Source organism: Girardinichthys multiradiatus, chromosome 17 (assembly GCF_021462225.1).
Source record: "Girardinichthys multiradiatus isolate DD_20200921_A chromosome 17, DD_fGirMul_XY1, whole genome shotgun sequence".
Classification (NCBI taxonomy): domain Eukaryota; kingdom Metazoa; phylum Chordata; class Actinopteri; order Cyprinodontiformes; family Goodeidae; genus Girardinichthys; species Girardinichthys multiradiatus.
In genome coordinates, this window is record NC_061809.1 from 27,463,331 (window position 1) to 27,490,617 (window position 27,287).

Consider the following 27,287-nt stretch of genomic DNA (forward strand, 5'->3'; position numbering starts at 1 on the left):
TTGGCTTTGAAAGTTTGTCTTTCGTTTCTTTTTGTCTTCTAGGACTCCAGTTGTTTTTTCCATGAGGAAAATAAACTGAGTGTACCCTCCAGGTTCTTCTTTCTTACCACCTTCCTTTTCTTTTAATTCTTTTGCTTTATTTTTGTTGATTACATATCATTTTACATTCATTTTGTAAAATATTTTGGAAATGTTTAATTTAAACTTTAATTCAACTTTCATTTCTTTTCTTGAATTCCTCTGATCTTCTTTTCATTAAACCACAGCAGAGAAATTCTTCTTCCTGGCATTTCCTCTTCATTTCTTCTTTTCCATCATGTTCCTGCTCGTCCTCCTCTCTGACGGATCTGTCTGTTATCCCTCTTGTATTTCTCCTGTCGGTAATGGATGTGGGCTGTGGTTTAATGGATGGCTTAGCTGGTGAAATGAGACGCAGCAGAGTTCGTTGACGCAGATCTCCAGCTTGATCTCAGACACACTCCTTGGATTTTATAATAGCATTGTTGGTCAGACCCTGTTACATGTGATTTGTTTGTTTGGCCTAAATAGGTCACATTTTTTACTCTTACTGCACGGTTAAGGATAACAAATAACCCATTTCAAAGAGCATGCAGTTAATTTTAAGTTGCAAAAATTACATTTTAAAAAATTTGTAAAATTCAAAATATGGATTAACAATTAGACCTATCAAAGATGTGTAGGTCTCAGAGTTTCCACTTGCAAGAACTACTGCTAAAACAACCTTTATATTTACCTTACCCCCGCCTATACTGTCTGAACCTGCTCCAAATGAGCATGATATGAATCATAATCAAAGGTGTTTCTACAGAATATTTTGCTATAACAAGGACAAATATGTGGAGTAATTCCCAGTGTGTACTTAAAGTTTGTGTATGCGTGTCATCCTTGACTTCTTGAGGAAAAAAGATGAACGAGCCTTTATTAAGCCAAACAGAGGTAATAATGATGGGGGGGCAGTGAAGGTTGAAGCAATAAGCTTCTATAAAATTTACTGAACCTCAGGGTCAAATCTTCATATTATTGTCAATTTAAAGGTAGAAAAAATGTGTCTTTTCACCAAAAAAACAGCCCTATTGTTATTTAAATGCTGTCTTTGGTAAAGTGTAAATCTGTGTTTACTGACTTTAAAGTGCCTGTTACATGCTTTTTATTGAAATGCAGATGTTGAAAGGAAAATCTCAATATTTAAGATATTGGGCAGCAGTTGACATCATATTAGCATTAAAGATGTGATTAAAGGCAATTGTGTGACAAAATAGGCATCTTTCATTGTTAAATTTTGTCGAAAGTCACCAGGAAGTTATGTCAGAGGGGAAGTCTCCGGTCATTCACTGTGTGAGCCTCAGTGATCAATGGTTCAGGTAGAAGTCAAGTTGGGTTAAAAACAGCGTTGATATGGTGAAACAGTGCATTGCTGGTGGTTGCAGCACTACTACGACAACAGCTGTTAGTCTGCACTACTTTCCTGAAGTGAAAAGGATTAGAACTGCCTGGATCAGACCTGGAAAACTGACGATGGGCTGGTCCCACTAAGCACAGGCAGTTGTGATAGGAGGACTTCTCTGCAAACTGCTTCGAACAAGAAACATCTGAATTCACCAGAGAAGTTATCTCAGAGTTCAGAATATCTTACAGATGAAGGTAATGTTGGAGCAGAGTCCATAGCCTCGCTGTTCAGTGCATCTGCTGGGAAACGATTGCCAAAGAAAAGGTTGTTGCTGCAGTTGCTAAACGGATCAAGGCTCAGCAGGTCAGAACACTTCCTTGCTGCAAAAGTTCATTTAGATATCGGCAGTTATTGTTAATAATTCAAAATCCGAAATTATTAGTTTTATTATTAATAATCTGAAATTATTATTGTTATTAAAATAAGATAAATTACAGGCGCATACAATATATTTCAATAAATGTTTCTCTAAAGATTTTCATATAAAGTAAAAAAAATGACACACCAGATCAGATCTTGAATCATGCTTTGTGTCTGCTGCTGCTGCTCCATGCTGCGCAGCTCCACCTCCGGTTGTTTGCCTCAGTGCCGTGTTTACTGTAACCCTGGATTTACACTGTATCTGATCAGGTCCGGTCCGCTGCAAAGCCCGGAGGACCTCCAAGAACCATATGCAGATCGCGCAACAAAAGCCAGTGATAAATGCGATAGCAAGTCCAAAACAACTCATTCTGTGGAAGTTAAACTGCTTCATGTTTCGTTTGATGCATCCAGATATTTTCATGGGTTTTGTTCCTTGAGTTCAATTGTTGCTTAATTTGGTACATTTGATGTTTAACCGCTCGGTTAATAATACCTTAGTTAACCCAGTAACTGATCCAATTGATCTAATGTTAACAACTGTTAATAACCACAGCCTGCAGGATTTATCAGAAAGTGTAGATATAAATGTATGTATATATTTATTACTATAACGGGATCTAGTCCGTCTTCAGTGAATTATTTTGAAAATCCGGATGTTGGGTTGGTTTTGTTTCCTGGTGGTGTGGTATGATTCATGCAGATTGACTCCGGCCGTGATCTGTCATCCAGTGAAAAGAGACTCTGGTTGAAGTCCGCAGATTGCAGCACTGTTGCTCTGCCATCTGATGAAAGCTGACTTTGTTCTTCTGACTCTCTCTGATAGTGACTAAAATATATACCATTGTGGCAGCAGCCAATTTACCTGCAGGGGTTCCCCTCTGACGTCATAAGAGAGCGCAACAAAATTGCGAAGGAGTAGTCTGGAAATGCCTTTTTAGTTAAATTTTTGACCATATATCTCAGCAACCATTCATTTCAGTGGCATGAATTTACATTTTAAAATACTGTATCAACGTTTCCTTTCCATAAATGTAATTGGATTTATCATAAAAATTCGACTTTAATATTGGAATTAGAGCTGTTTTTAGAGGAGATGCAGTATAGGATTGGGGAAATAATTTTTAGAAGATCCTTAAAGGAGAAACGAAGTAAAGGGAATCGATGACGTTTTAATACCTCTTTGAATCTACATCTAATTTTCATATTTTATCTAGTTGAACTTATTTGTAAAGTTTTAGCTTAAAAATGCAACCCCCAAGCACCCTGAATGGATTCGTAAGCTATTTAGCTCCTTATCAGGTAACTGAAACAGCAAAGAGAATTCGTACCTTTACAGTTTGGGTCTTTCAGACAAGATTATCCCAAAGAGGGACTCTCTACACCCCTGACAGGGATGCCAAGAAGTCCGGGTACTGTGCACCACTGCTCGGCCAGTAGGCCGAAACAGCACTCAGAGACCTCTCCCTGACCCAAAGGCGAAGGGATGCGACCCTCTCATCCACCGGGGTAAACCCCAACACAAGACGGCTGAGCTGCCACCTCTCCCAGCAGGCCACTCTGGAGTAGAAGAGAGTCAAACCTCTCACAAGGAGCTGGGTTCCAGAGCCCACGTTGTGCGTGGAGGTGAGCCCGACTATTTCTAGCCAATATCTCTAGACCTCCTGCACAAGCTCAGGCTCCGTGCCTGCCAGCGAGTAGACATTTCATGTCTCAAGAGCCAGTCTACGCCTCCGGAGATCGGGTCGCCGAGGTCTTCGCCTTCGTCCGGCTCCCGATCCTCTTTGCACCGGTCCCTCGTGGTTCCCCCCTGCTGGTGGTGAGCCCACTGGGGGTTCCAGGCCTGGCTCCAGGGTGGGACTCCGGCTCTGCTGTACCAGGTGACATTATGTGCCTTGTTGTGGTAGTTCTCATGAAAGCTTTATGGTTGTGAACACAGGTTTTTAAAATATTTTCAGTTGTCATACACTTTATGAAGTTTTTTTTGAATGCAGTTAGAGTACAGGGGGGTGTCAGTAGTAAAAGTGGTTGGGGCACCACTGATGTATTCTAAAGTCACTGAAAAGTTTATATCTTTAACACCTTAAAGAAAATGTTACATAATGTAAATCATAAATGTATGCAACTAGGAGTGAACTAGAGATCAGCCGGCCAATCTGTTGGCCCCAATTTCCTTGATTTTGGGTGATTGACAATCGGCTGATACTCACGTTTGAAACTAATCTTATCCACTGATCTTATGTATCTCCACAAAGGTCTGAAATCTTCCATTGTCCCCTTTTTGCTCATGGCAGAATCTGCTTATCTGTTTTTATACAGAACAGCAATTGCTAAAGGGATCTGCTAAGCTAGTTAGGTCCATTCCAGCTAAAAGGAACTGCTAATCTGGTCTGCTAAAATATTTCAAATCCATCACAAGCAGCCAGTAAACCTGCTTTCTGGATGTGTGAAACTAACTGGTGGGAGGAGCAAAGAATACATATTCACATAGTTCATGTTTTTGTTTTACAAATATAATTCTTGGGGTTTTTCTCTACTGTTTGTTTCCGAACAATTTCTTACTTTTTCAAGATTTATTCAAGCAGTGGCCTTGATGCTGTATATGAATCAGAAAAATGTTTCCTGCTCCTGTACTGTGAAATCATCCATATACCGTGACATTTTGACTTCTCAAGTTGAATTTTGTGTCAATCCATGGGTTGTTGACTATAAAAGCTCACCGTATCGGTCAGTCCCTGCAGTTTTCTGCAGTGTGTGGCTCATTAGCAATCAAACAGTTTATGTTGCATCACTTTGTGACTGCCTCAGCATGTTCATCACAGCTCTCAGCAGGACACAGTCAAGCTGAGATGGTAATAAAATATAGAAAAAAAAGTCATCATCCAGTCTGTATGACTCAGAGCTGGATTAAAATGAAGCTGCTGCTGCAGTTTTTGCAGAATGAAGTCAACAATACACCTCCTGCAGGGAGAGAAGGAAGATGAATGGGAGGTTGGAGGGAACTGACCTGCAGGCAGCCATGACAGAGGGTCTATTATACAGCTGAAGACACACACACACACACACACACACACACTCACTCACTCACTCACTCACAGGCTGCCTTTTGACTAAGAGAAGGCTTTGATTTAAACTAAATCTTAATTCTTCTAAATATAGTGTACTTTTCTGACCTTGTCATCTGCCACAATGAAACTCACAAATAATAAAATCATAAGCATACATTTTTTACACGAACAAAGTTCCAGTCAGGCATAGATTTGGGTCAGCACATCTGGGTCCTTTGTCTTTCTTCAATAGTAACATCCTCGTTTTGAGGGAAAGGAGATGCTAAGATTTGAACAGTAGCATATACTTCTGGGATGTTCTGTGCAATACCAGCAGCAGGCAATTAATTATATGCCTTTGCTTCTGGTCAATGATTGGGTATCTGTTTATGTTTCCATCCATCCAGCCATCCTTCATCTATACCTGCAGGGTCATGCTGGGCTGATTGCCTGCCAGTGACAGGGCAACAGAGGTACACAGGTTGTGCCAACTACCATCAAGCATGGTAACTGGGAATTAGTTTTTTCACTCTGGAGGAGTTTTGTTTTTCAATGATTTATTAAGGTTTTTGAGTCAGTTTATTGTCATGCCACAACATCTCAGTCAGATTTAAGTCCTGGACTTTGACTACGCCACTACAAAGTCTTCCCTTTGTGTTTTGAGCCATTCAGGGTTAGACTTGCTGGAGTCCTTTGGATCACTGGGCCGCTGCATAACTCAGTGTGTTTGAGTCTTGGGTCACAATTTTATGTTCTGATATTCTCCTACAGGGTTTTCTGCCAGAGAGGAGAATTCATGGTTCCATCAATTAAAGCAACTTGTTCAGGTCCTGAAGCAGCTACGCAGTACAAGAACATCGCACTATCATCACCATGTTTGGCTGTAGATGTATATACATATATTCTCTTTGCTGAGATGCAGATGTAACGGGACACATACCTTCCTAAAAGTTCCACCTTTGTCTCATCAGGCCACAGAATATATTCCTAGAAGTTTTTTGGTAAATGTGAGATGGGCCTTTGTGTTCTTTTGGTCAGCAATGGTCCTGTCCTGTGAACTCTCCCATGGAGGCCACTTTTGCCCTGTCTCTCTTTCTTATTGTTGAACCAAGAACTCTGACCTTACCAAATCAGGTGTGCACTGCTTCAGACATAAGTTTGGGTTTTTTGTGACCTTCTGGTTAAGTGTGTGTTGCGTTAGTTTGTTGAGATCTTTTAGCTTACTTCATGTAGCTAGAACGGTTCTATATAAGTGATTGTGTTGTGCCACCTGGTGCCAAAACTAACTCGGGTATATCTTTTCACATAGGAACAGGTTTGCTTGAAAAGCTCCTTGTCAATAATAAATGGAAATATTTGTCTGTTATGTTATCTTTGTCTGATATAAAAACTAGGTTAATGATGTGAAAGATTTAAGTGTGACAGTGTTTTTCACAGAAAAGGAAAGATGCCACTAAACAAATATATTTAATGTATGCTGGGCATGTTGGTTGCAAGCTATTTATTTTAATAAAACAAATGTAATACAAAATAAATCTCAACATTTTACCTTTTGCAAATACTCTAAACACATTCCATTGCACCCCTACTGGTTACTGAACTTAAAAACCCTACAACTTTTACTTACAATTATTGACAAATCAATAGTCTGGTTTTTTTTTGGTTTTTTTATTACTACAGCAGAAATTGGCACCTTGTTCATCTTAGGTTTTTCATAATGAAGACCGAAAGGAGGATTATTCATATTTAATGTTTATCGCTGTAAGGTTCTCTAACTAACATTAGATCTCAGCCGTACATCATTGCTCAAAGTGTCCATCACATATGAATGAACGTCCCTGCTGCTCCTCCAGGAACCGTCTCTGTGATTGCATCCCAGTCTATTGCTGTAATTATCTATCTTTGTTGCCTTTAAGGGGTGGAATGTGGCAAAGAGGATATGAAGCGATCCTGTGGTATTTTTAATGCATTCTGGGGATATTAAACTTTTTTTTGTGGGAGAACAGACTCAGTCAGGCTGTTTGAAACCTTTCCATGCTCAGTTAGCAGACCTACGAAGAATTTAAGCTACTCTCCGTTAGGACAGCACTAAGTTCTGGTGATCTAATGGAACCCTGCTCCAATGCAATAGCTGGATTCCCTCATCAGCTTTCAGTCATTCAGCTCTGCAGAGGGCTGGTAACAAGCCATGCATTTGACTCCGCAGTGTTGGAGAAGAAATGCATCTAAAGATATTTAAAGAAATTAGCTTTGGAGGACTGGACCTGGGCACCACTGACCTAGATCCACGCATTCCATCAGAATTCCCAGGTGTTTTCGGTTATTTCATTTTTTTGTAAACCCAAAATTAAAATGAAAAAATAAGTAAAACAAAACATTTTATGCCACAACATTTGAAGCAGGCTGCATGGTGGCGCAGTTGGTAGCACTGTTGCCTTGCAGCAAGAAGGTCCTGGGTTCGATTCCCAGCCTGGGGTCTTTCTGCATGGAGTTTGCATGTTCTCCCCGTGCATGCGTGGGTTCTCACCAGGTACTCCGGCTTCCTCCCACAGTCCAAAGACCTGCCTGTTAGGTTAATTGGTCTCTCTAAATTGACCTTAGGTGTATGAATGAGTGTGTGCATGGTTGTTTGTGTGTTGCCCTGCGATGGACTGGCGACCTGTCTAGGGTGTATCCTGCCTCTTGCCCATAGACTGCTGGAGATAGGCACCAGCTCCCCCGCGACCCACTATGGAATAAGCGGTAGAAAATGACTGACTGACATTTGAAGCATAAACAAACGTATTCTAGAAATGTTTCTTTAAATTCCCTGCACAAGTATACCTAAAAAAATTTATATTGTGAAAAGGCTCAATATTTTTGTGCCTCAGAAAACTGAAACCTATATATTATATAGATTAATTGCACATAGAGTGAAATATTTCTTGTTATTTTGATGATTATGACTTACAGATAAAGAAAACCCAAATCTTAGTGTCTCAGAGCATCAGAATATTGCATAAGATCAATAAAAAGGATATTTCAAACAGAAATGTCTTCTCAAAAAGCTTCTGAAAAGTATGTTCATGTTCACTCATCACTTTGTTGGGGCTCCTTTTACATGAATTACTTCATCAGTGCGGCATGGCATGGAGGCCTGTGGTTCTACCAAGGTGTTCAGGAATCCCATTTTGCTTTGTTAGCAGCCTTTAGGTTATCTCACTTGTTAGCTCTGGTATATTGAGAGTCCCATTCACAATGGACTTCTAGCAATTTGGATTCTGTTCCTCTCCACTCTTGCTCCAGGCTCTGGGACCTTGATTTTCCAAATGAAATACACTAGGCAATGGTCCAGTTGTTTCTCTCCTTGGACCAGGTAAGATGCTTCTGACATTGTCTCTGGTTCAGAAGGGTTTCAACACAAGAAATCTTACATTGTTAGCCCATGTGTATGATCTCTCTGTGCTCTGACTCCTCTCTTGATGCTCTGACTCCAGCCTCAGTCCACTTCTTGTAAAGCACCCCCAAGATCCTCAAATGGATTTTGCTTGACAATCCTCTCAAGGCTGCGGTTATCGCTGTCGCTGGTGCACCTTTTACCATCACACTTTTTCCTTCCACTACACTTTCTATGAACATGCTTGGATACATCACTCTGTAAACAACCAGCTTCTTTAGCAATTACCTTTTGTGGCTTCCCCTCCTTGTGCAGGGTGTCCTTCACTATCTTCTGGACATCTGCAGTCAGCAGTCTTCCTCATGATTGTGTCTCCTACTAACCCAGACTGAGAGACCACTTAGAGGTTCAGGAAACCTTTGCAGGTGTATAATATTAAATTTTCAGGAGAATTGAATACTGTGGAGGAGCTAACAAATGCATATTGTATAAAATATAATACTGATATTGATATTTTTTTATTTTAGGGGTAATAATACAAAATAGAGTGGCCATGATGTTAGCCGTCTTTCTGCTCTTCATCAACATTTTTGCAGCTGATATATAATCTTCTGAGGACAGTGAAGGACAGTTTCAGTTAGGTGTAGAAGTTTATGAAGTACTTTGGCCTGAGAGGAAATCAGTTAAACACAACAATACTTAACATTAATGACCTTAATGTCTGAAATACGTTAAAAAACAGCCCCAATCAAAACATGGCTGATCTGTAATGAACACTTAAAATCTTCATTCCTAGTTGGGTTAGTGCTGGAGGCTCATGATGTAGTTTTATCAGTAAATAAAGTAATAAACAATAATGGAGTCAACATCAGGTGGAAACAGTGGAAATGGTGCTGTGGAAGTGGTGGACTGTGTGGGTGGTCAGTCTGTTAAATTGACCTCCAGCTGATTGGCAGCTTGCTGACACTGCTTTGGACACAGTCCGGTGTTTGTGCTCGGCTCCGACTGAGTGCTGGTCCACACCTGGATGATTAATACACCTGGGGGAAGAAACACACACTCACGTGCACACACCCAACAAAAAACAGCTGCGTGAACAAGTGTTGACCTGAATGTAGCTGTGCTGAACTCTCTCTGTGTTGAACCTGATGTGAATTGACACACAAAAACACCACAATCCCCTGGGACAGGTCTGAGAGCGCTGACCTGAGCCGATTACCTGCTGCTGACACACACACACACATGCACACTTCCTGTTTCTCAGGGAAACAAGGTGGGGAAATAAAAATGTTTTCTGTAACAAAACGTCTTTCCAAAGAGCTCCGCCCGCTGCAGGATGCAAATACTTGTTTTTGAAAGTCCTGCACAACTGCTGCACTTAAAGTAAATGAATGTGAAATACCTACAGGTGCATCATATAATTGGAAAGATGATAAATAATAAACTTCTTCATTATATTGAATTACTTCACTTAGTAATCATAACGTTAGACCTTTAAAAAAGTGCAATAGAATTGAAATATTATGTTAAGGTCATGTTACAGGCATTGATGACAACTAGAGTCTGACTCAAGTCGCACTTAAGTTGCAAAAATAACAGATTTCAGACTCAACTTGTCTGACTTGTGCCCTAAAGAAACTTGACTTTGACTCGTGGCCTGAGACTTGAGTCTTTACCAGATTTATCTCCTGTAATGAAAAGTGAAAGGAAGCTGGTATCTGAGCCCCACTGTGAAAGGATGAGCTTGATTATTAGCCAGTGATATTAGCGGATTAATATGGGATGGTAATCGCTCATAACAACCTGTCAATGTTAGCTGTAGCTTCATAATAATGACCACATAAATGTCTCTCCATCTGAACATTGAATTAAATGAAATAAAATAAATGTAACGGACCTTCGATGTTCTCTCACTGCTAAGCTAGCTGCTACATTACAAGGACACTTCCTGCTGGAAATATGAAAAATAAAAGCACTTTCTGTTTCTCAATTTTTTCCTTTTAATAGATTAAAGCATCAACTGCTTGTGCTGTCAACCAAAAATCAGTTCAATTCAATTCAGTTTTATTTATATAGCGCCAATTCACAACACATGCTGTCTCAAGGAACTTCACAAAAGTCAGGTTCATACATTCCAATTAATCGTAACCATTGAACAGTTCAGTCAGATTCAGTTATTTATTCAAATTGGATAAAAAGGTTTTCCATCTAAGGAAACCCAGCAGATTGCATCCAGTCAGAGACTTGCAGCATTCACTCCTCCTGGATGAGCATGTAGAGACAGTGGACAGTCACTGGTGTTGACTTTGCAGCAATCCCTCATACTGAGCATGCATGTAGCGACAGTGGAGAGGAAAAACTCCCTTTTAACAGGAAGAAACCTCCAGCAGAACCAGGCTCAGTGTGAGCGGCCATCTGCCATGACCGACTGGGGGTTTGAGAGAACAAAGCAGAGACACAAAAAGAACAAAGAAGCACTGATCCAGGAGTACTTTCTATGGGAAGGAAAAGTAAATGTTAATGGATGTAGCTCCTTTAGTCGTTTCACCTAGAAAGAAAGAACAGATCAACTCTGAGCCAGTTTTCAAGGTTAGAGTCTGAAAGAAGCACATAGAGTTAGTCACAGTAAAAGCTCAGTCAGTAGCCATGTCTAGGAGAGAGAAAGGGTTAAACACTAAAAGACAGGACCATGTGGATCATCTGTAGAAGGTGAGCATTAAGTTGTTGCCAGCAGAAGCTCGGACAATGCCCCTCTCCAGAAAGGTGTCACAGGTAGACACAGAGCCAGGCCAGGTGTATCTTCTAGGAATAGAATAGAGAGAACAAAGTTAAAAACTGAAATAACAGCAAATAATGCAAAATTGGAGAGTAGTGTGAGAATGTAGCGAAGAGGGTGAAAGTGGTCATTATGTCCTCCAGCATCCTAAGCCTATAGCAGCATAACTACACAGATCTATATGTCAGTTGAAACACATCTTTCCTACTTTGGATGATCTTCTGGGATGAAGTTTTATCAGTAAATAAAGTAATAAACAATAATGGAGTCAACATCAGGTGGAAACAGTGGAAGTGGTGGACTGTGTGGGTGGTCAGTCTGTTAAATTGACCTCCAGCTGATTGGCAGCTTGCTGACAAAAATGTTAAGCAACAAGAGTTAAGACAGAGAAATGGTCTCCTATAGATTTATGGTGCACCACTGTCGACAAACTAGAAAAAATTGTGTTTCTTGCAAGACTTATTCAAACTTTAAGACAGAAAGTTTGAAAGTGGTTATTAGTTTTCGTAGTTGTGATCATTTCTTGGTGAAGCACAGAGGATTGCAAGCTTCATGCTTCAGCAGCAATTTAAATAACATCTGCAGAATTAGCTCCAAACTCAGAGGAACCTACAGCAGAGGTCAACTGTCCTCTTCTTCATTTTGTTTTACAACGACTGATGGATGTGTGATAGATCATTGATAGGACGGACGAATCGATAGGTGGAGGAGAAAGGCTGAAAGTAGGCCACCCATCTGTTCAGACTCATCCATCTACTGGAAGTTCGATTTCTCATCTGGGAGGAAAGAGGGGAGGAAAAGAAGGTGAAATGACAGATTAAGAAAAAAAAAAATATTGTCAAACAAGATGGAGAAAGGGAATAATCTAAAGGACGTGGAAGAAGAGACGAAAAACAATGTTTTCCTCTTTTTAAAGAGAGTTTTCTTTTCAAATTAGACTTTCAACAGGTCATAAAAAGTAAGAGTAGAACCATAGAAGATAGAGGTAATGGTAATACGTGTGAACCAAATTAAAACAAAATATAAGAATATAATGAGGAAGGAAAGACCCAGTTAAACATTGGTAACTGTCACTCTGTGGAGGAAGCTCATTTCAGCCACTTGTATCCAGGATCTCAATCTTTTAGGCATGATTCATATCTCATGACCAGAAATGCAGGTCAAAATATAGACATATGTCACCGTGAGCAACACCCTCAGCCCTGCAGACTATCTCCAACTCCTTTTTGTCGTCAAATGTGAACAAGGTGCTAAGATATTTGACTTCCTGCACCTGAAGAAGGGCCAATGTCCCACAAGGTTTAGATGTTTCTCCACACCTGAATCACACAATTGGGTCATTAGAGGGACTCTGTAGAACCTGAGTGCATGATGAGGTAATTTGGACATCTGATTCAGTTGTGTTATACTTTGGAGACATCCAAAAGTTGCAGGACTGGTGTTCTGCATGTTTTAGATGTGTCCCTTCTCAACTGATTCAACTGGTTGAATTAGCTTATCAGAACATCATCAGGTTCTGCAGAGGCCTGATAACCAGCCATTCATTTGATCCAGCTGTGCTGAACCATTAAACATCAAGACCATGCCGGATACCGGCCCTTGAGGTCTGACTTTGGACACCACTCACCTTGAGCGTCTTTGGAAGAAGATCCACTCCTTGCAAGGGAGCTTTCTAATCTCCAAGCAAACTTCTGCCTTGGAGGTGGCTTCTTCTTCCTCAGAGTCCTCGGACTCCATGGAGGTTGTGGTGAGTGATCCTCCAGCTGCCAACAGTGTCATAGGGTAAGACAGTACTAATATGGAAATGTCAGTCAGTCAGTCATTTTCTACCACTTATTCCATAGTGGGTCACGGGGGAGCTGGTGCCTATCTCCAGCAGTCTATGGGCGAGAGGCAGGGTACACCCTGGACAGATCGCCAGTCCATCGCAGGGCAACACACAAACAACCATGCACACTCATTCATACACCTAAGGTCAATTTAGAGTGACCAATTAACCTAACAGGCATGTCTTTGGACTGTGGGAGGAAGCCAGAGTACCCGGTGAGAACCCACGCATGCACAGGGAGAACACATGCAAACTCCATGCAGAAAGACCCCGGGCCGGGAATCGAACCCGGGACCTTCTTGCTGCAAGGCAACAGTGCTACCAACTGTGCCACCGTGCAGCCCTAATATGGAAATGAAGAAGTGAAAACAAATTAGTTTAACTGAAGAACGTGTGTCAAAGGGATGTGGAGGTTCAGGTGGATAAAGAAAAAGAAGCGACATGTGACAAAAATATAGACTAGTATTAAAACAGATGGTATGAGTTTGAGAAATAGGAGGACAATGACAGAAAACAAGAGTGATTAAACCTTTGACATCATTCCTTTTTTTTCTCTTTTCTTCAGACCAACAGTCTATAACAAATGACAGGAAACAAAGATGCAGGGGAATCTTAGACCTACCCAGTCAGGATGGACAGAGATGGAGCATCCCCTAGTGGTTGCAGGGAGAACTCCATCATCTCTCACACACACACACACACACACACACACATGCAAACTTTATATAAAAGCTCCACATCATTACACTGATGGAGTTAATTCATGATATCCTGTTTCACTGCTGCTCTCCTGATGAGAATAAATGAGTATCTCATCTCCATTGAGAATGTAATGAAATATTGAATACATTTTATTTCTTCTGCTCAGCTTCCACCGCCTACCTGGAGTGTGTGTTTAAACACGTGGATTTAAAGGAATCTTCTGCTACTTTTCTTTATAGATTTGTTTTTAGCAACAGCAGCAGATTCGGTGGTTTGTCAATCTGTTTGTGGGAAACTGATCTGTTAAAGGTTTGTGATGCAAACATACAAACTTCAACTAACTGGCCGCCATCGTCCGGTTATCTGAGACAATGTTGTGTATGGATCAGGTCCAGAAGGGAACGCAGAGGTCCCTCTCTGTTCAGAAATTTTCACAACTCCTTTTTTTCCAAGTCAAGTCTCTTATGACTGAAATAAACATTTTCTCATCTAGTTGACCTCTAACTCTGCATCGTTGTAGGTTAGGAATCCAAACCTGTACTATTTGTCCAGAGCCCGAAATCATTACATAAATGTTTAATAATTATCTTTTCATAATAAAAAATTTTCTTAATCTTTCCAAGTCAAGTCTTAAGTCTTTAGGGTACAAGTCCAGGTTGAGTGTAAAATATTTTGTTTTGGAAACCTAAGTGCAACTCGAGTTACCATCTCTGCATCAGTTACAGTGCCTTGCGAAAGTATTCGGCCCCCTTGAACTGGTCAACCAGTTGCCACATTTCAGGCTTCAAACATAAAGATATAAAATTCTAATTTTTTGTGAAGAATCAACAATTGGGACACAATCGTCAAGTGTAATGAAATTTATTGGATGTGTCAAACTTTTTTAACAAATAAAAAACTGAAAAGTGGGGTGTGCCCCCTTGCGTTAATACTTTGTAGCGCCACCCTTTGCTGCAATTACAGCTGCAAGTTGCTTGGGGTTTGTTTCTATCAGTTTTGCACATCGAGAGACTGAAAGTCTTGCCCATTCTTCCTTGCAAAACAGCTGGATCTCAGTGAGGTTGGATGGAGAGCGTTCGTGAACAGCAGTCTTCAGCTCTTTCCACAGATTCTCGATTGGATTCAGGTCTGGACTTTGACTTGGCCATTCCAACACCTGGATACGTTTATTTGTGAACCATTCCATTGTAGATTTGGCTTTATGTTTTAGATCATTGTCTTGTTGGAAGATAAATCTCCGTCCCAGTCTCAGGTCTCTTGCAGACTCCAACAGGTTTTCTTCCAGAATGGTCCTGTATTTGGTCCCATCCATCTTCCCATCAATTTTGACCATCTTCCCTGTCCCTGCTGACTAAAAGCAGGCCCAAACCATGATGCTGCCACCACCATGCTTGACAGTGGGGATGGTGTGTTCAGGGTGATGAGCTGTGTTGCTGTTACGCCAAACATATCGTTTTGCATTGTGGCCAAACAGTTGGATTTTGGTTTCATCTGACCAGAGCACCTTCTTCCATATGTTTGGTGTGTCTCCCAGGTGGCTTGTGGCAAACTATAAACGAGACTTTTTATGGATATCTTTGAGAAATGGCTTTCTTCTTGCCACTCTTCCATAAAGGCCAGATTTGTGCAGTGTACGACTGATTGTTGTCCTATGGACAGACTCTCCCACCTCAGCTGTAGATCTCTGCAGTTCATCCAGAGTGTTCATGGGCCTCTTGGCTGCATCTCTGATCAGTCTTCTTCTTGTTCGAGATGAAAGTTTAGAGGGACGGCCGGGTCTTGGTAGATTTGCAGTGGTCTGATACTCCTTCCATTTCAATATGATTGCTTGCACAGTGCTCCTTGATATGTTTAAAGCTTGGGAAATCTTTTTGTATCCAAATCCAGCTTTAAACTTCTCCACAACAGTATCTTGGACCTGCCTGGTGTGTTCCTTGGTCTTCATGATGCTCTCTGCGCTTTGAACAGAACCCTGAGACTATCACAGAGTAGGTGCATTTATACCTGGTCTGACTCTGTGTCTGCCTGTGACACCTTTCTGGAGAGGGGAATCGTCCGAGCTTCTGCTGGCAACAACTTAATGCTCACCCTCTACCGATGATCCACATAGCCCTGTCTTTCAGTGTTTAACCCTTTCTCTCTCCTAGACATGGAAATTGACTGAGCTTTTACTGTAACTAATTATATGTGCTCTCTTTCAGACTCTAACCTTGAAAACTGGCTCAGAGTTTATCTGTTCTTTCTTTCTAGGTGAAACGACTAAAGGAGCTACATCCATTAACATTTACTTTTCCTTCCCATAGAAAGTACTTCTGGATCAGTGCTTCTTTGTTCTTTTTGTGTCTCTGCTCTGTTCTCTCAAACCCCCAGTCGGTCGTGGCAGATGGCCGCTCACACTGAGCCTGGTTCTGCTGGAGGTTTCTTCATGTTAAAAGGGAGTTTTTCCTCTCCACTGTCGCTACATGCATGCTCAGTATGAGGGATTGCTGCAAAGTCAACACCAGTGACTGTCCACTGTCTCTACATGCTCATCCAGGAGGAGTGAATGCTGCAAGTCACTGACTGGATGCAATCTGCTGGGTTTCCTTAGATAGAAAAACTTTTTATCCAATTTGAATAAACAACTGAATCTGACTGAACTGTTCAATGGTTAGGATTAATTGGAATGTATGAACCTGACTGTTGTGAAGAGCCTTGAGACAACATGTGTTGTGAATTGGCGCTATATAAATAAATTGAATTGAATTGAATTGAATACGGAGACTTGATTACACACAGGTGGATTCTATTCATCATCATCAGTCATTTGGGACAACATTGGATCATTCAGAGATCCTCACTGAACTTCCGGAGTGAGTTTGCTGCACTGAAAGTAAAGGGGCCGAATAATATTGCACGCCCCACTTTTCAGTTTTTTATTTGTTAAAAAAGTTTGACACATCCAATACATTTTATTCCACTTCACGATTGTGTCCCACTTGTTGTTGATTCTTCACAAAAAATTTGAATTTTATATCTTTATGTGTGAAGCCTGAAATATGGCAAGAGGTTGAAAAGTTCAAGGGGGCCGAGTACTTTCACAAGGCACTGTACATTCTCCCATTGATTCTGAGGGATCCCATGAAGTTCCACAGCCAGAAGAGATATTTAATGCCTCCAGAGGGTCCTGGGTCTGCCCTGGGGTCTCCTGCCAGTCGGACGTAGCAGAAAACCTCCAAAAGGAGGCATCCAGTTCAGATGCCTGAAGCAGCTTGAATGACTCTGGTGACACTCCATATTTTATCACCATCAGCCAGGATCAGAAAGAAGATAGAGCTGTAAGTTTGAGAGTTTTTCTTTTTGGTTCAGCTCCGTCTTTACCAAGATTGGACCTGTGCAGTGCCTGCATTTCTGAAGAGAAGGTTCCATCCGTCATGAAGGAGACACCAAAATACTTTGATTTCTCTACTTAAGGGAAAGACCAACCTCAAACCCAAAGAGAGACATCTACCCTGTTCTGATCTGGAACCATGTAAAGGCGCTGACTCTCATCCCATCTCCATTACACATTCCAGTGCACGCTTACGGTCATGTCTTGAAGATGTGAACAACACCAAATCATCTACGAAAATCAAAGATGAGCCCTGAGGTCATATGCCTGGCCATACACCCTCCTTATTAAGACTACTTCTTGAGATCCTGTACTTGAACAACATAAACAGGAATGGAGAAAAGAGGTAGACCTGGTAGAGTGCAACCTGCACTGGGAGCCAAAAAAGTGAACAGAGTTCGTAAAGTCCTTAAAAGCAACCCAGAAAAGGCTGAAAAGTGGGATTCCTCAATATTTGGAACAACCTGTCCTGCCACTTTTCCTACAAACTGGGATCTCCACCCTGGTCTGCTACGATTTACCCAGGTTAGTTCTGTTCATTTCAGGGTGGTTACAGATGCAGAGTTCCCTAGTTCTACCCAGTAATTGAAAATATCTCATCCAAAGCCAACCGTCTGGGTCTGTAATGAGCCTAGAGTAAAGGTCCATTGCCAGATTTAGAGACAAAGCCAGATTTTAGACAATATGATGGCAGTTGAACTGTTCTTTGATGTCCAAAAAAATTGAGAAAACTTTCGTTTTTTTGATCTGTTTTTATATACTTTGTGGCCACCTTGCAAACTGAGTCACAGAGAAAACAGGAGTGTCCCTTTTGAACAAAAGGCTTCACCTTTAAACTGAAACAGGGTAAACAGACTGAGTGGAAAAACATCAACTCATTGAAGAATCATGTTTCTGTTTGCAGGTAATACAATATTTCTCTCACTGTATGTGTGTGTTTGCTAGTGTGCAACTGAAACATGTGACCTGAAGCTGCAGTGCAGATATGAAAGTACAGCAACCAATCACATTCCAGTAATACCCCGTCCCCTTTCCTCTCTATAGTGTTTATTTTGAAGATGGATTGTCTCTATGGTTGGAGGCGACAGGGTCATCAGGAGGATGTGATCAGATGAGAAAATCATCTTAGAATTAAAAACATGATGGATGGATGAAGCGGTGATCCTGTTTTTCTACATGTTTGATGTTATTTCTACTAACAGCACCTTGGTAAGATGATGGCCTGACCTACATAACAAGAAAGGCGGGGCTAATTGATCTGTAATCCCGACGCTAAGGCAGCTGCGCTCTAACAGAGCAGAAAGCAGTGTTCCCTCACTCTTATGTCATTTATTGGGAATTAATTAACAGAAAGCTCTGTGCCACTGTAGTCTTCCTGTCTCTCTTACTGTCAGGATCTGCCATTTTAGACTTTGTTTTGGTTTTGTGTTTGTTTTGATTGAGCATTTTATTTAGGTTTATTTACTCCTGCGTTGTGCTTAGTTTTGTTAGTTTCTTTCTCCTGGCTTTAGACCCCTTTTGTTATGATTTACCAGTTCCCTTTAATATTAGTTGTTCTTTCCCAGCCTTGCTCCTTAGTATAGTTTCTTATGTCCCTGCTTTGTCCAGTTAGTGTTCCTTCCAGATTTAATTTCGTGTTTTATGTTAGGGTTTATATTTATATAGGTTTCCTTGGGTCTGTTTCCCATTAGTTTAGTTTCCCTCCATGCCCCTGGTTAGTTCTTCCTAGAGTTACTATTTATGTTAGCTTATGATTAGGTTTCTTTTTCCTGTTCCTCCCAGTTTAGTTTAGTGTTTAGTTTCCCCCTCCTGTGTCTGCGTTTCCTAGCTCCAGTCACCATAGCAACCTCCATTACCTCAGTTCTCTTCACCTGGCCAGCACACCTGTAAGCATTAATCTGATTACCTACTCCTCTCATTCCGATTGTTTCTCCATTCACCTTCTGTGCCTATAAGCTCACCGATTTCATTTGTTCCCCGTCGCCTCGTCCTGCCAGTTACCTATCAGACTCCTGTGATTCACCAGTCTTGGTGAGTTTCCCCTGAGTCACTGTCAACCTAGTTCCTGTTCAGGTCCTGTAAGTTCTGTTCGTCTTGTTTACTGTTTCCTGTACTCCTGGTCTAGAATCCTGCACTGTTTCATCTTCAAATTGATGACTCACCATCTTACCTGATGGCTCCCGAGTATCTCACTGCAAGCTGGTCCGACCCAAACCCATTCCATGACACTAACGAGGATTGTTAGGGGAAAATGTACTGATTGGTGGAAACTTCCAGCAGCCACGTGATTGGTCCAAATTTGTTTCTGCTCCTGGATTTGTGCAAACTTCAGACTTTCAGCAGAAAATCAAGAACAATTCAAATTCCCTTGGGAACCAATTATATTCAATCACACACCCACACACACACTGCAGTGAATCTTCCACATGACATTTACAGCAAAGGTGACAGTTTACTTTAATAGCTGCCAAACTCACAAGGAGTTCATGCTGAAGGTCAGCGTAAGCTAAAAAATTCAGGATTTACCGTTTATAACTCATACTTAAAAAGATCATACAGGTGCATGTCAGTGGCAACTTTTGGTCTCATTTCATCAGAGCACAGATCAACAATTACTCTTTTCTTGCCATTCTTCATAAAGGTCACATTAGTGGAGAGCAGAATTAATAGTTGTCCTTACAACAGATTCTCCCACCTGAGCTGTGGATCTCCGTAGCTCCTCTAGAGTTACCATGGGCCCCTTGACTTCTCTAGCATACCTCTGAGGCCTTCACGGGACGGCTGCAGTAATACTGAAATTAAACTGCACAGATAGACTCAGTTTACTAGTTAGATGACTGAAGACAATTGTTTGCATTGGTTTTTATGCAGGGGTATCAGAGTACAGAGGACTGCATTAAATAAGCACACCCTCCTTCAGATTTTTTATTTTTATTTTGGAAAACCATGTACAATTGTGCTCCACTTTGAGTTGGTCAAAAGTCCTCACAAACTAGTGGAAGTTTGAGGTTGCAACGTGAAGAAATGTATATAGGTATAAGCGCTTTTGTAGGGCATTAATTTTTTAATCTGCAGTCATTTTGAATCTCCTGGTGGCTTATTTTTTTTATTTAAGTATCTGAAGACACATTTGGCCTTGTTTAATAGTTTTAGCATTGTAGTTCTTGTCATTTTTCTGTTTAACACTTAGGGTCTGATCTTCTAACGTTTGCATGTATAAAAACATACAAATCAAGTTGTGCGCTCAAGCAATTTAGCCCTCCTTATTTGGAAAAAGATCAGGCCCTTAAAGTGTTAAAGTAGCATTTTTAGGTTAGATGCTTGTTAAATATTTTCACTCACTTATCTAATCATCAAATTACAGAAAAAGGACACCAAGGGTTGTGACGGCCAGCCTCACTGTCAAACCTCAGAAACAGGATTGTCAAGTTTGCACTTAACATAAAAATTTATATTAATAATTAAACAAATAATTAAACAAAAACAAAGTTCAGGCAGGCGACCAGGGGGTCATCCCGTGCGGGCATAAAGTTCAGGACGAGACCAGGACCCACTACTCAGAACCCTAATCAGCCGGTGATGGCAGCGAGGACCTGGAGACCTGGGCGGCTGGCCACAAAGACCTGGCGAACCCTCAGAGGCAGAGGGAGCGCCAGGCGAACCCTCGGAGGCAGAGGCGGCGGCCGGCAAACCCTCAGAGGCAGCGGCGGCGCACGGCAAAACCTCAGAGGCAGAAGCGGCGCCCGACGCACCCTCAGAGGCGACAAAAACACAGCCGACAGGACCGCCGGAGACAGGAACAGTCTGGGGAACACTCGGAGACCAGAACGAGAACAAGCTGCTCCTTGAACTCCCCCAGAAACAGGATCCGGCAGCGCTTCCTCCTCGGAACCCTCATCTATGGGTTCAGAAACCAGAACGTAGACAAACTGTTCCTTGAACCCCTTGAGACGCTCAGTGATGTGAGCAAAGGCTGAGGCGTCGCCGAGACCCTCAGGGGCGTGAGCAGGAGCTGAGGGGTCGCCTAGACCCTCAGGGGCGTGAGCAGGAGCTGAGGGGTCGCCGAGACCCTCAGTGGCATGAGCAGGAGCTGAGGCATCGCCGAGACCCTCAGTGGCGTGCGCAGGAGCTGAGGGGTCGTCGAGACCCCCGATGCCTTGAGCTGAGGCGTCGCCGGAACCCCCAATGACTTGAGCTGGGGCGTCCCTCTTACAACGTCCTCTGCGACGTGTGGAGGAGCGTGAGCAGGAGCTGAGGGGTCGCCTAGACCCTCAGTGGCGTGCGCAGGAGCTGAGGCGTCGCCGAGACCTCCAGTGGCGTGCGCAGGAGCTGAGGCGTCGCCGAGACCCTCAGTGATGTGAGCTAAGGCTGAGGCGTCGCCGAGACCCTCAGGGGCGTGAGCAGGAGCTGAGGGGTCGCCTAGACCCTCAGGGGCGTGAGCAGGAGCTGAGAGGTCGCCTAGACCCTCAGTGGCGTGTGCAGGAGCTGAGGCGTCGCAGAGACCCCCAGTGGCGTGCGCAGGAGCTGAGGCGTCGCCGAGACCCTCAGTGGCATGAGCAGGAGCTGAGGCGTCGCCGAGACCCTCAGTGGCGTGCGCAGGAGCTGAGGCGTCGCCGAGACCCTCAGTGGCGTGCGCAGGAGCTGAGGGGTCGTCGAGACACCCGATGCCTTGAGCTGAGGCGTCGCCGGGACCCCCAATGACTTGAGCTGGGGCGTCCCTCTTACAACGTCCTCTGCGACGTGTGGAGGAGCGTGAGCAGGAGTTGAGGGGTCGCCTAGACCCTCAGTGGCGTGCGCAGGAGCTGAGGCGTCGCTGAGACCCCAGTGGCGTGCACAGGAGCTGAGGCGTCGCCGAGACCCTCAGTGGCATGAGCAGGAGCTGAGGCGTCGCCGAGACCCTCAGTGGCATGAGCAGGAGCTGAGGCGTCGCCGAGACCCTCAGTGGCGTGCGCAGGAGCTGAGGCGTCGCCGAGACCCTCAGTGGCGTGCGCAGGAGCTGAGGCGTCGCCGAGACCCTCAGTGGCGTGGCAGAGGTTGAGGCGTCGTCGAGACCCTCAGTGGCGTGAGCAGGAGCTGTGGCGTCGCCGAGACCCTCAGTGGCGTGCGCAGGAGCTGAGGTGTCGCCGAGACCCCCAGTGGCGTGCACCGGAGCTGAGGCGTCGTCGAGACCCTCAGTGGCGTGCGCAGGAGCTGAGGGGTCGTCGAGACCCCCGATGCCTTGAGCTGAGGCGTCGCCGGGACCCCCAATGACTTGAGCTGGGGCGTCCCTCTAACAACGTCCTCTGCGACGTGTGGAGGAGGTTGAGGCAGACTTAGGGTCAGGCGTCATCCCAGGCTGAGGTGTGTCAGGCTGAGGTGTGTCAGGCTGAGGAGTGTTTATAAAAAACGAATGCCAAAAAAACAGTTTAAACGATTTTATTTTTCACAACAAAGGAGCTGCCATTTAATCCAGCCATTGTCACTTAAATGGCCTGCACTTGTATAGTTTATAACTTAAAATGCAGAAACATTTCAGCATAATCCATCCGTTGTCATGGTTAGGGCATGAATCTTAACATTGTTACGTTTAAAGAGAGACATTCTTATTATCAATGGCATGCCCATGAAAGCAGATGTGTGTGTTTAACCGCCTGAATTGTGTCTTAGCACAGAACAACAGCAGTCGACAGCAGTTACCTAGCTTATCGAGTGATTCGCAAAACGTGGGCAGCTGTTCAAAGCGTTCCAAAGCTTCCTGCAATGTTGGATGGAGTCTGTAGAGCGATCAACACAATCACAAGCACTCCCCTACCAGCTGTGTGCTGATAGGACTATGCAGCCGATTGATAAAACTTCCACCTCTCTTCTCAAGGACAATGGCGCTTCTATCAGTGTTGACGGTCTAATTCTTGCAAACACTCTCAGACTTAAATATTCACACCCTCAAGATTCCACCGTACACTTACTGAATCTTTACTTATGTGTGTGTTGCTTACCCCTGCTGAGGTTTTTTTGTACTGTTTCAGACTCTATTCTGTTAAGAATAGAGTCTGAAATATGATTTTTTTTTTCCTCCTATCTTACTTTACCTAAATGTGTGATTTCATTACTTTTCATAGATTTTACCAGCTGCTCTTACACCAATGACCCAGCTTTCTTAATTAGATTACTTAGTTCAACTTCAGTACCAGTAAAACCAATATATTATTAGCACCTGAAAATGTGGATTAAAGCTGTTTTGTACCAGTGACTCCGCTTCACTAGTTAGAATTTAGTGGAATGATGAGACTTCTTAGCACAAGATGCTTTCCCCAACATAGAGGACTTAATGATATAATTACCTCTTTAGAAAGATTGGTTTAGAACCAGCTCTTACCAGTAAAACCCAAAGGATTATTAATGTTATCTGTATCATTGTAATATTGACCAGAGATTTTTAGATTTCTCAGGATTCATAGATTTTTAGATTTCTTAGCATTTGATTTGTTTTTCTGTGTTCTTTGTGATTGTATTGTAATTGTATGTACAGCGCTTTGAGTGTCTCGATACTGAAAAGCGCTATATAAATAAACTTACCTTACCTTACCAACCTCTTACATTTCAGGGAAAATATTGCAACTTTGTTCCTTCTGAAGAAGCTAAAACTTGCCTTAGGCGTTTGTCAGGTTACATCTTTTGTTCACTCCTGAATAAAATACCTGTTAACTGCACCATGGAGAACTTGCTCTGTTCATGTTTATATAACAAGACAAAGTGTCAGTCTCTCAAATGTTATTTGAATGCATTCATGCACACCACTGAATAGTTACATTCTTCAGTTAGGTTACTCATTCTGCACAGTTACAGATGTTTACTCTATAAACTGTTGGACAAAAAGGGAAGTAGGAAAACATGCAAACTTTTGCAGATTACAACATTTGTCTCACAATTGATTGGGCCCCCAAAAAGCTATGAATTCCCTTTGACTCAAGCAGTTGAGGATATTCCACCCATCCATCTTGAACAGTTCTTTGGTTCTGTGCTTGAAATTGTCAACCTGTGAGTTTTGATGGATAGTGCTGAATCTGAGCTCACAGAGTCACTCCCATATACTGCAGCGTTCATCCCGTTGATTCTCTCAGCAGTGGATTCACCAGTAAATGTAATCCATAAATCACCAGGTGTGAACAGTGCTATGGATCATGCCCTTCTTTCTTTTTACTTTACCACTTCCTGCATCAATTTTTAAGGTGAATTAATTTATCAGTCCTTAGAACTGTGTTTCATAACTACTGCTGCATAAAATGATTCTTTTACAAAAAGAAAAAAGAAAAACAAAAATGCCTTTTTTTGAAAAGCTCTGATTGAATTTATAAACATCAGCTGGTGATGGTATAAGAATCAATGTGAACTGATTTGTGCTCCCTGACAGAGGAGGGCTTCTCCTCAGAAAACAGTCGGTGTTACGTTACCAACGTTTAAACGGTAATCCCTTTGAGACAGACTTGGAGATCTTGTCTGTGAAGCTTCACGAACTGTGTCTTTAGTTGCTGTGATCCCTCAGCACAGCTTCAAGGTTAAAAGAACACTGCGCAAATGTCAAAGCAACAACTGCAGATTTCTGTTTTTGTACCCGTCGTCTCTTTGTCATCTATAACCATGAGAAATAATTTGGTAGAGAGAAAACAACTTAGTCAAATATTAACAATTTCTGCAGACAATTTTCACTTTTGATTTTACACCCATTTTCACAACAATACTCATTTTTTAATTTAAGTAAGTTAGATATACTAAATATGTAGAGTTTTTCTGCCTTCTTGTCACATGAACTGACTTGCAGGACCCTCAAGGTGTAGAAGTTGGCACACTTAAATCATTCATATTCATACGTTTAACTGTTATGTCACTGGTTGTGCTTTTACTGTCAGGGAGGGGAGGAGCTTCTTGTTTGTCTTATTTAAAGACAGCAGACTCGCCTCAGAAGGCATGTCTGTTTCCAGGAGCACGTTCTAATACTTGCCCTGACCGGGTAAGTGAGCTTTGTGTACTGTTACATCTGACAGGCAGTGAAAGAAACGCTGCTGAAGTTGTTTGTTCTATCTGCAAGATTGTGTGTAAGGAATCCAACCTTTCTCTTGTATTTAAAGCTGTGCATTTGTTTTTTATCCATACAGGAGCAGGAAGGATCATTGACTTTTCTTGCATTCAGACGAGCATCATGTCTGTGGCCAACTATCAGCTCACCGAGGAGCATCTCTGGTGCTGCATCTGCCTGGACGTGTTCACCAATCCTGTCACATTGCCCTGTGGACACAACTTCTGCAGAAGCTGCATCCTGGAGCATCTGAATTCGAACCCTCAGCGGCAGTGCCCCATGTGCAAGGAGCGGGTGGAAAAGAAGCACACGCTTGGGGTGAATACGTTTATATCTGAGCTGGCTGTCCAGTACAGGCAGTCTGCAGGAAGGAAAGCCAGGAACAGCCCACAGCAGCTTGTCGTGATGCCAGGAAAACCTTCTTGTGATCTTCCTGTTGGACCTAAACACCTGTCCTCAAGGTGCTGCTTGCTGTTAGCTGTTACCCTGGTGGCTGTGCTCCTTTTCTTCACAGCTAACCTACATTTCCATCAAAAACTTAACAGCAACGAGAATCCATCGCTCATTTCTTTGGTGGAAAAGACTGAGAACATCTGCTCCGAGCACCATGAACCTCTGGAGCTCTACTGCAAGAATGAACAAATAAGCATTTGTCAGAGATGCAGGACCTCCAGCCACAGGTTCCACCAGGTGGTTCCTGTGAAAGACGTATACGAAGAAGAGAAGTCTGAGCTTGGGAAAACACAAGCCAGGATCCAACAGGTGATCTGGCAGAGACGGCTGAAGATCCAGGAGCTCAAACACTCAATGAAACTCAGCGAGGAGGCTGCGGACAGAGAGATGGCAGATGGGGTCCACATCTTCACCTCTATGATTCAGACTTTAGAGAAAGCTCAGGCTGAGCTGATTGGGTTGATTGAGGAAAAGCAGGGAGCCATGGAGAAGCAGGCTCAGAGTTTCATTGCTGAGCTGGAGCAGGAGAGGTCTAAGCTGAAGAGGAGGCAGGTTCAGCTGGAGCAGCTCTCCAAAGATCCTCTCCTCTTTCTCCAGAGCTTTCCAGTTCTGAACACCGTTCCACCGACTAAAGACTGGACCCAATTGAGGATCTGTCCGGTAATATATGAAGGATTGACGAGGACAGCCATGGTGAGAGCCATGAATCAGCTGACGGAGGTCATCAGAAATGCAATGAATAAGCTGCGGGACGCAGAGACGAAGAACGTCCACCAGTTTGCCGTGGATGTAACTCTGGATCCTGATACGGCACATCCTGCACTCGTTGTGTCAGACGATGGAAAACGGGTCCACCATGGAGACGTCTGGAAGAAACTCCCGTACCAGTCCAAAAGATTTGAACCCGCTATTAATGTCCTGGGGAAGCAGGGCTTCTCCTGTGGAAGATTTCACTATGATGTTCAGGTTAAAGGGAAGACTGCTTGGACTCTTGGAGTTACCAAAGAATCAGTCAACAAGAAGGTGGAACTGAACCTAAACCCAGAAAATGGCTACTGGACCATTCGTCTCCAGAACAAAAAAGAGTTTGTTGCTCTCACTAACAAACCGGTTCCTCTGTCTGTGGGATATAAACCAGATACGGTGCGGCTGTTTGTGGATTATGAAGAGGGTCAAGTATCATTTTATGATGTTGATTCTGCAGTTCTGCTACATTCCTTCTCTGGGTGCTCCTTTACTGAAACACTCTACCCATTCTTCAGTCCAGGTCCAAATGATGATGGCAGGAACTCTGCTCCTCTTATTATCTCTTCTCAACATTGAGAAAAGTCCCGCATTTATTGGTCTTTTTGTCTTTTCGATTTAATGCAAATGTGCAATTTTATTGGGTGTACTTTGTATTTAGCAGAACTTTGACTCTTGGTGTTTTTCTTACATGCATAATAGTAATGGGGATGTTTATACAAAATATAAATTTTTAATGAATATAAGTCTAATGAAAACGTCATGAAAAACTGTTCTCCTTTGTATAACAAAGAAAGAATGCATACAGGGAGAAGATACATAGGTAGGAAAAGTAAAAGGATCAACTGGAAGACAGCAGTAGAGTAATAAAACTACAAATACGTGTAATTTCGTCTTTACATATAACATGGATATCTAATGCAAGAATAAATGTTTATGGAAAAATACTATAGCAATATACTCAGTAAAAATGTCTTTTTATTAGAAATTATCTGCATAATTTCATATTTTGCCATTTTATTTATCAAAGATTTGATAAGTTTCAGTCATTTATAAAGAAGGTGTTGAAAAATACAGTTTCATCAATATATGTTGATGAGATTTTGTAGA

General features: G+C 42.5%; 1 protein-coding gene across 8 annotated transcripts in view; it reads left to right on the forward strand.

Moving 5' to 3' along the window:
* LOC124883169 (E3 ubiquitin-protein ligase TRIM21-like) overlaps positions 1-26,872 on the forward strand; it is a 46,313-nt gene extending 19,441 nt beyond the window's left edge. For 4 of the 8 annotated variants that reach the window (XM_047390139.1, XM_047390138.1, XM_047390140.1 and 1 more), the window contains one exon: positions 25,060-26,872. In XM_047390139.1, coding sequence (XP_047246095.1) covers positions 25,104-26,756 — 1,653 coding nt within the window. In that variant the 5' untranslated portion in view covers positions 25,060-25,103 and the 3' untranslated portion in view covers positions 26,757-26,872. Of the gene's footprint in view, positions 1-3,580; positions 3,709-13,420; positions 14,110-24,813; positions 24,915-25,059 lie in introns of those variants that run through there. The other 4 variants (XR_007042093.1, XR_007042094.1, XM_047390143.1 and 1 more) reach the window with 3 other exon arrangements.
* Positions 26,873-27,287: the final 415 nt, after the last annotated feature.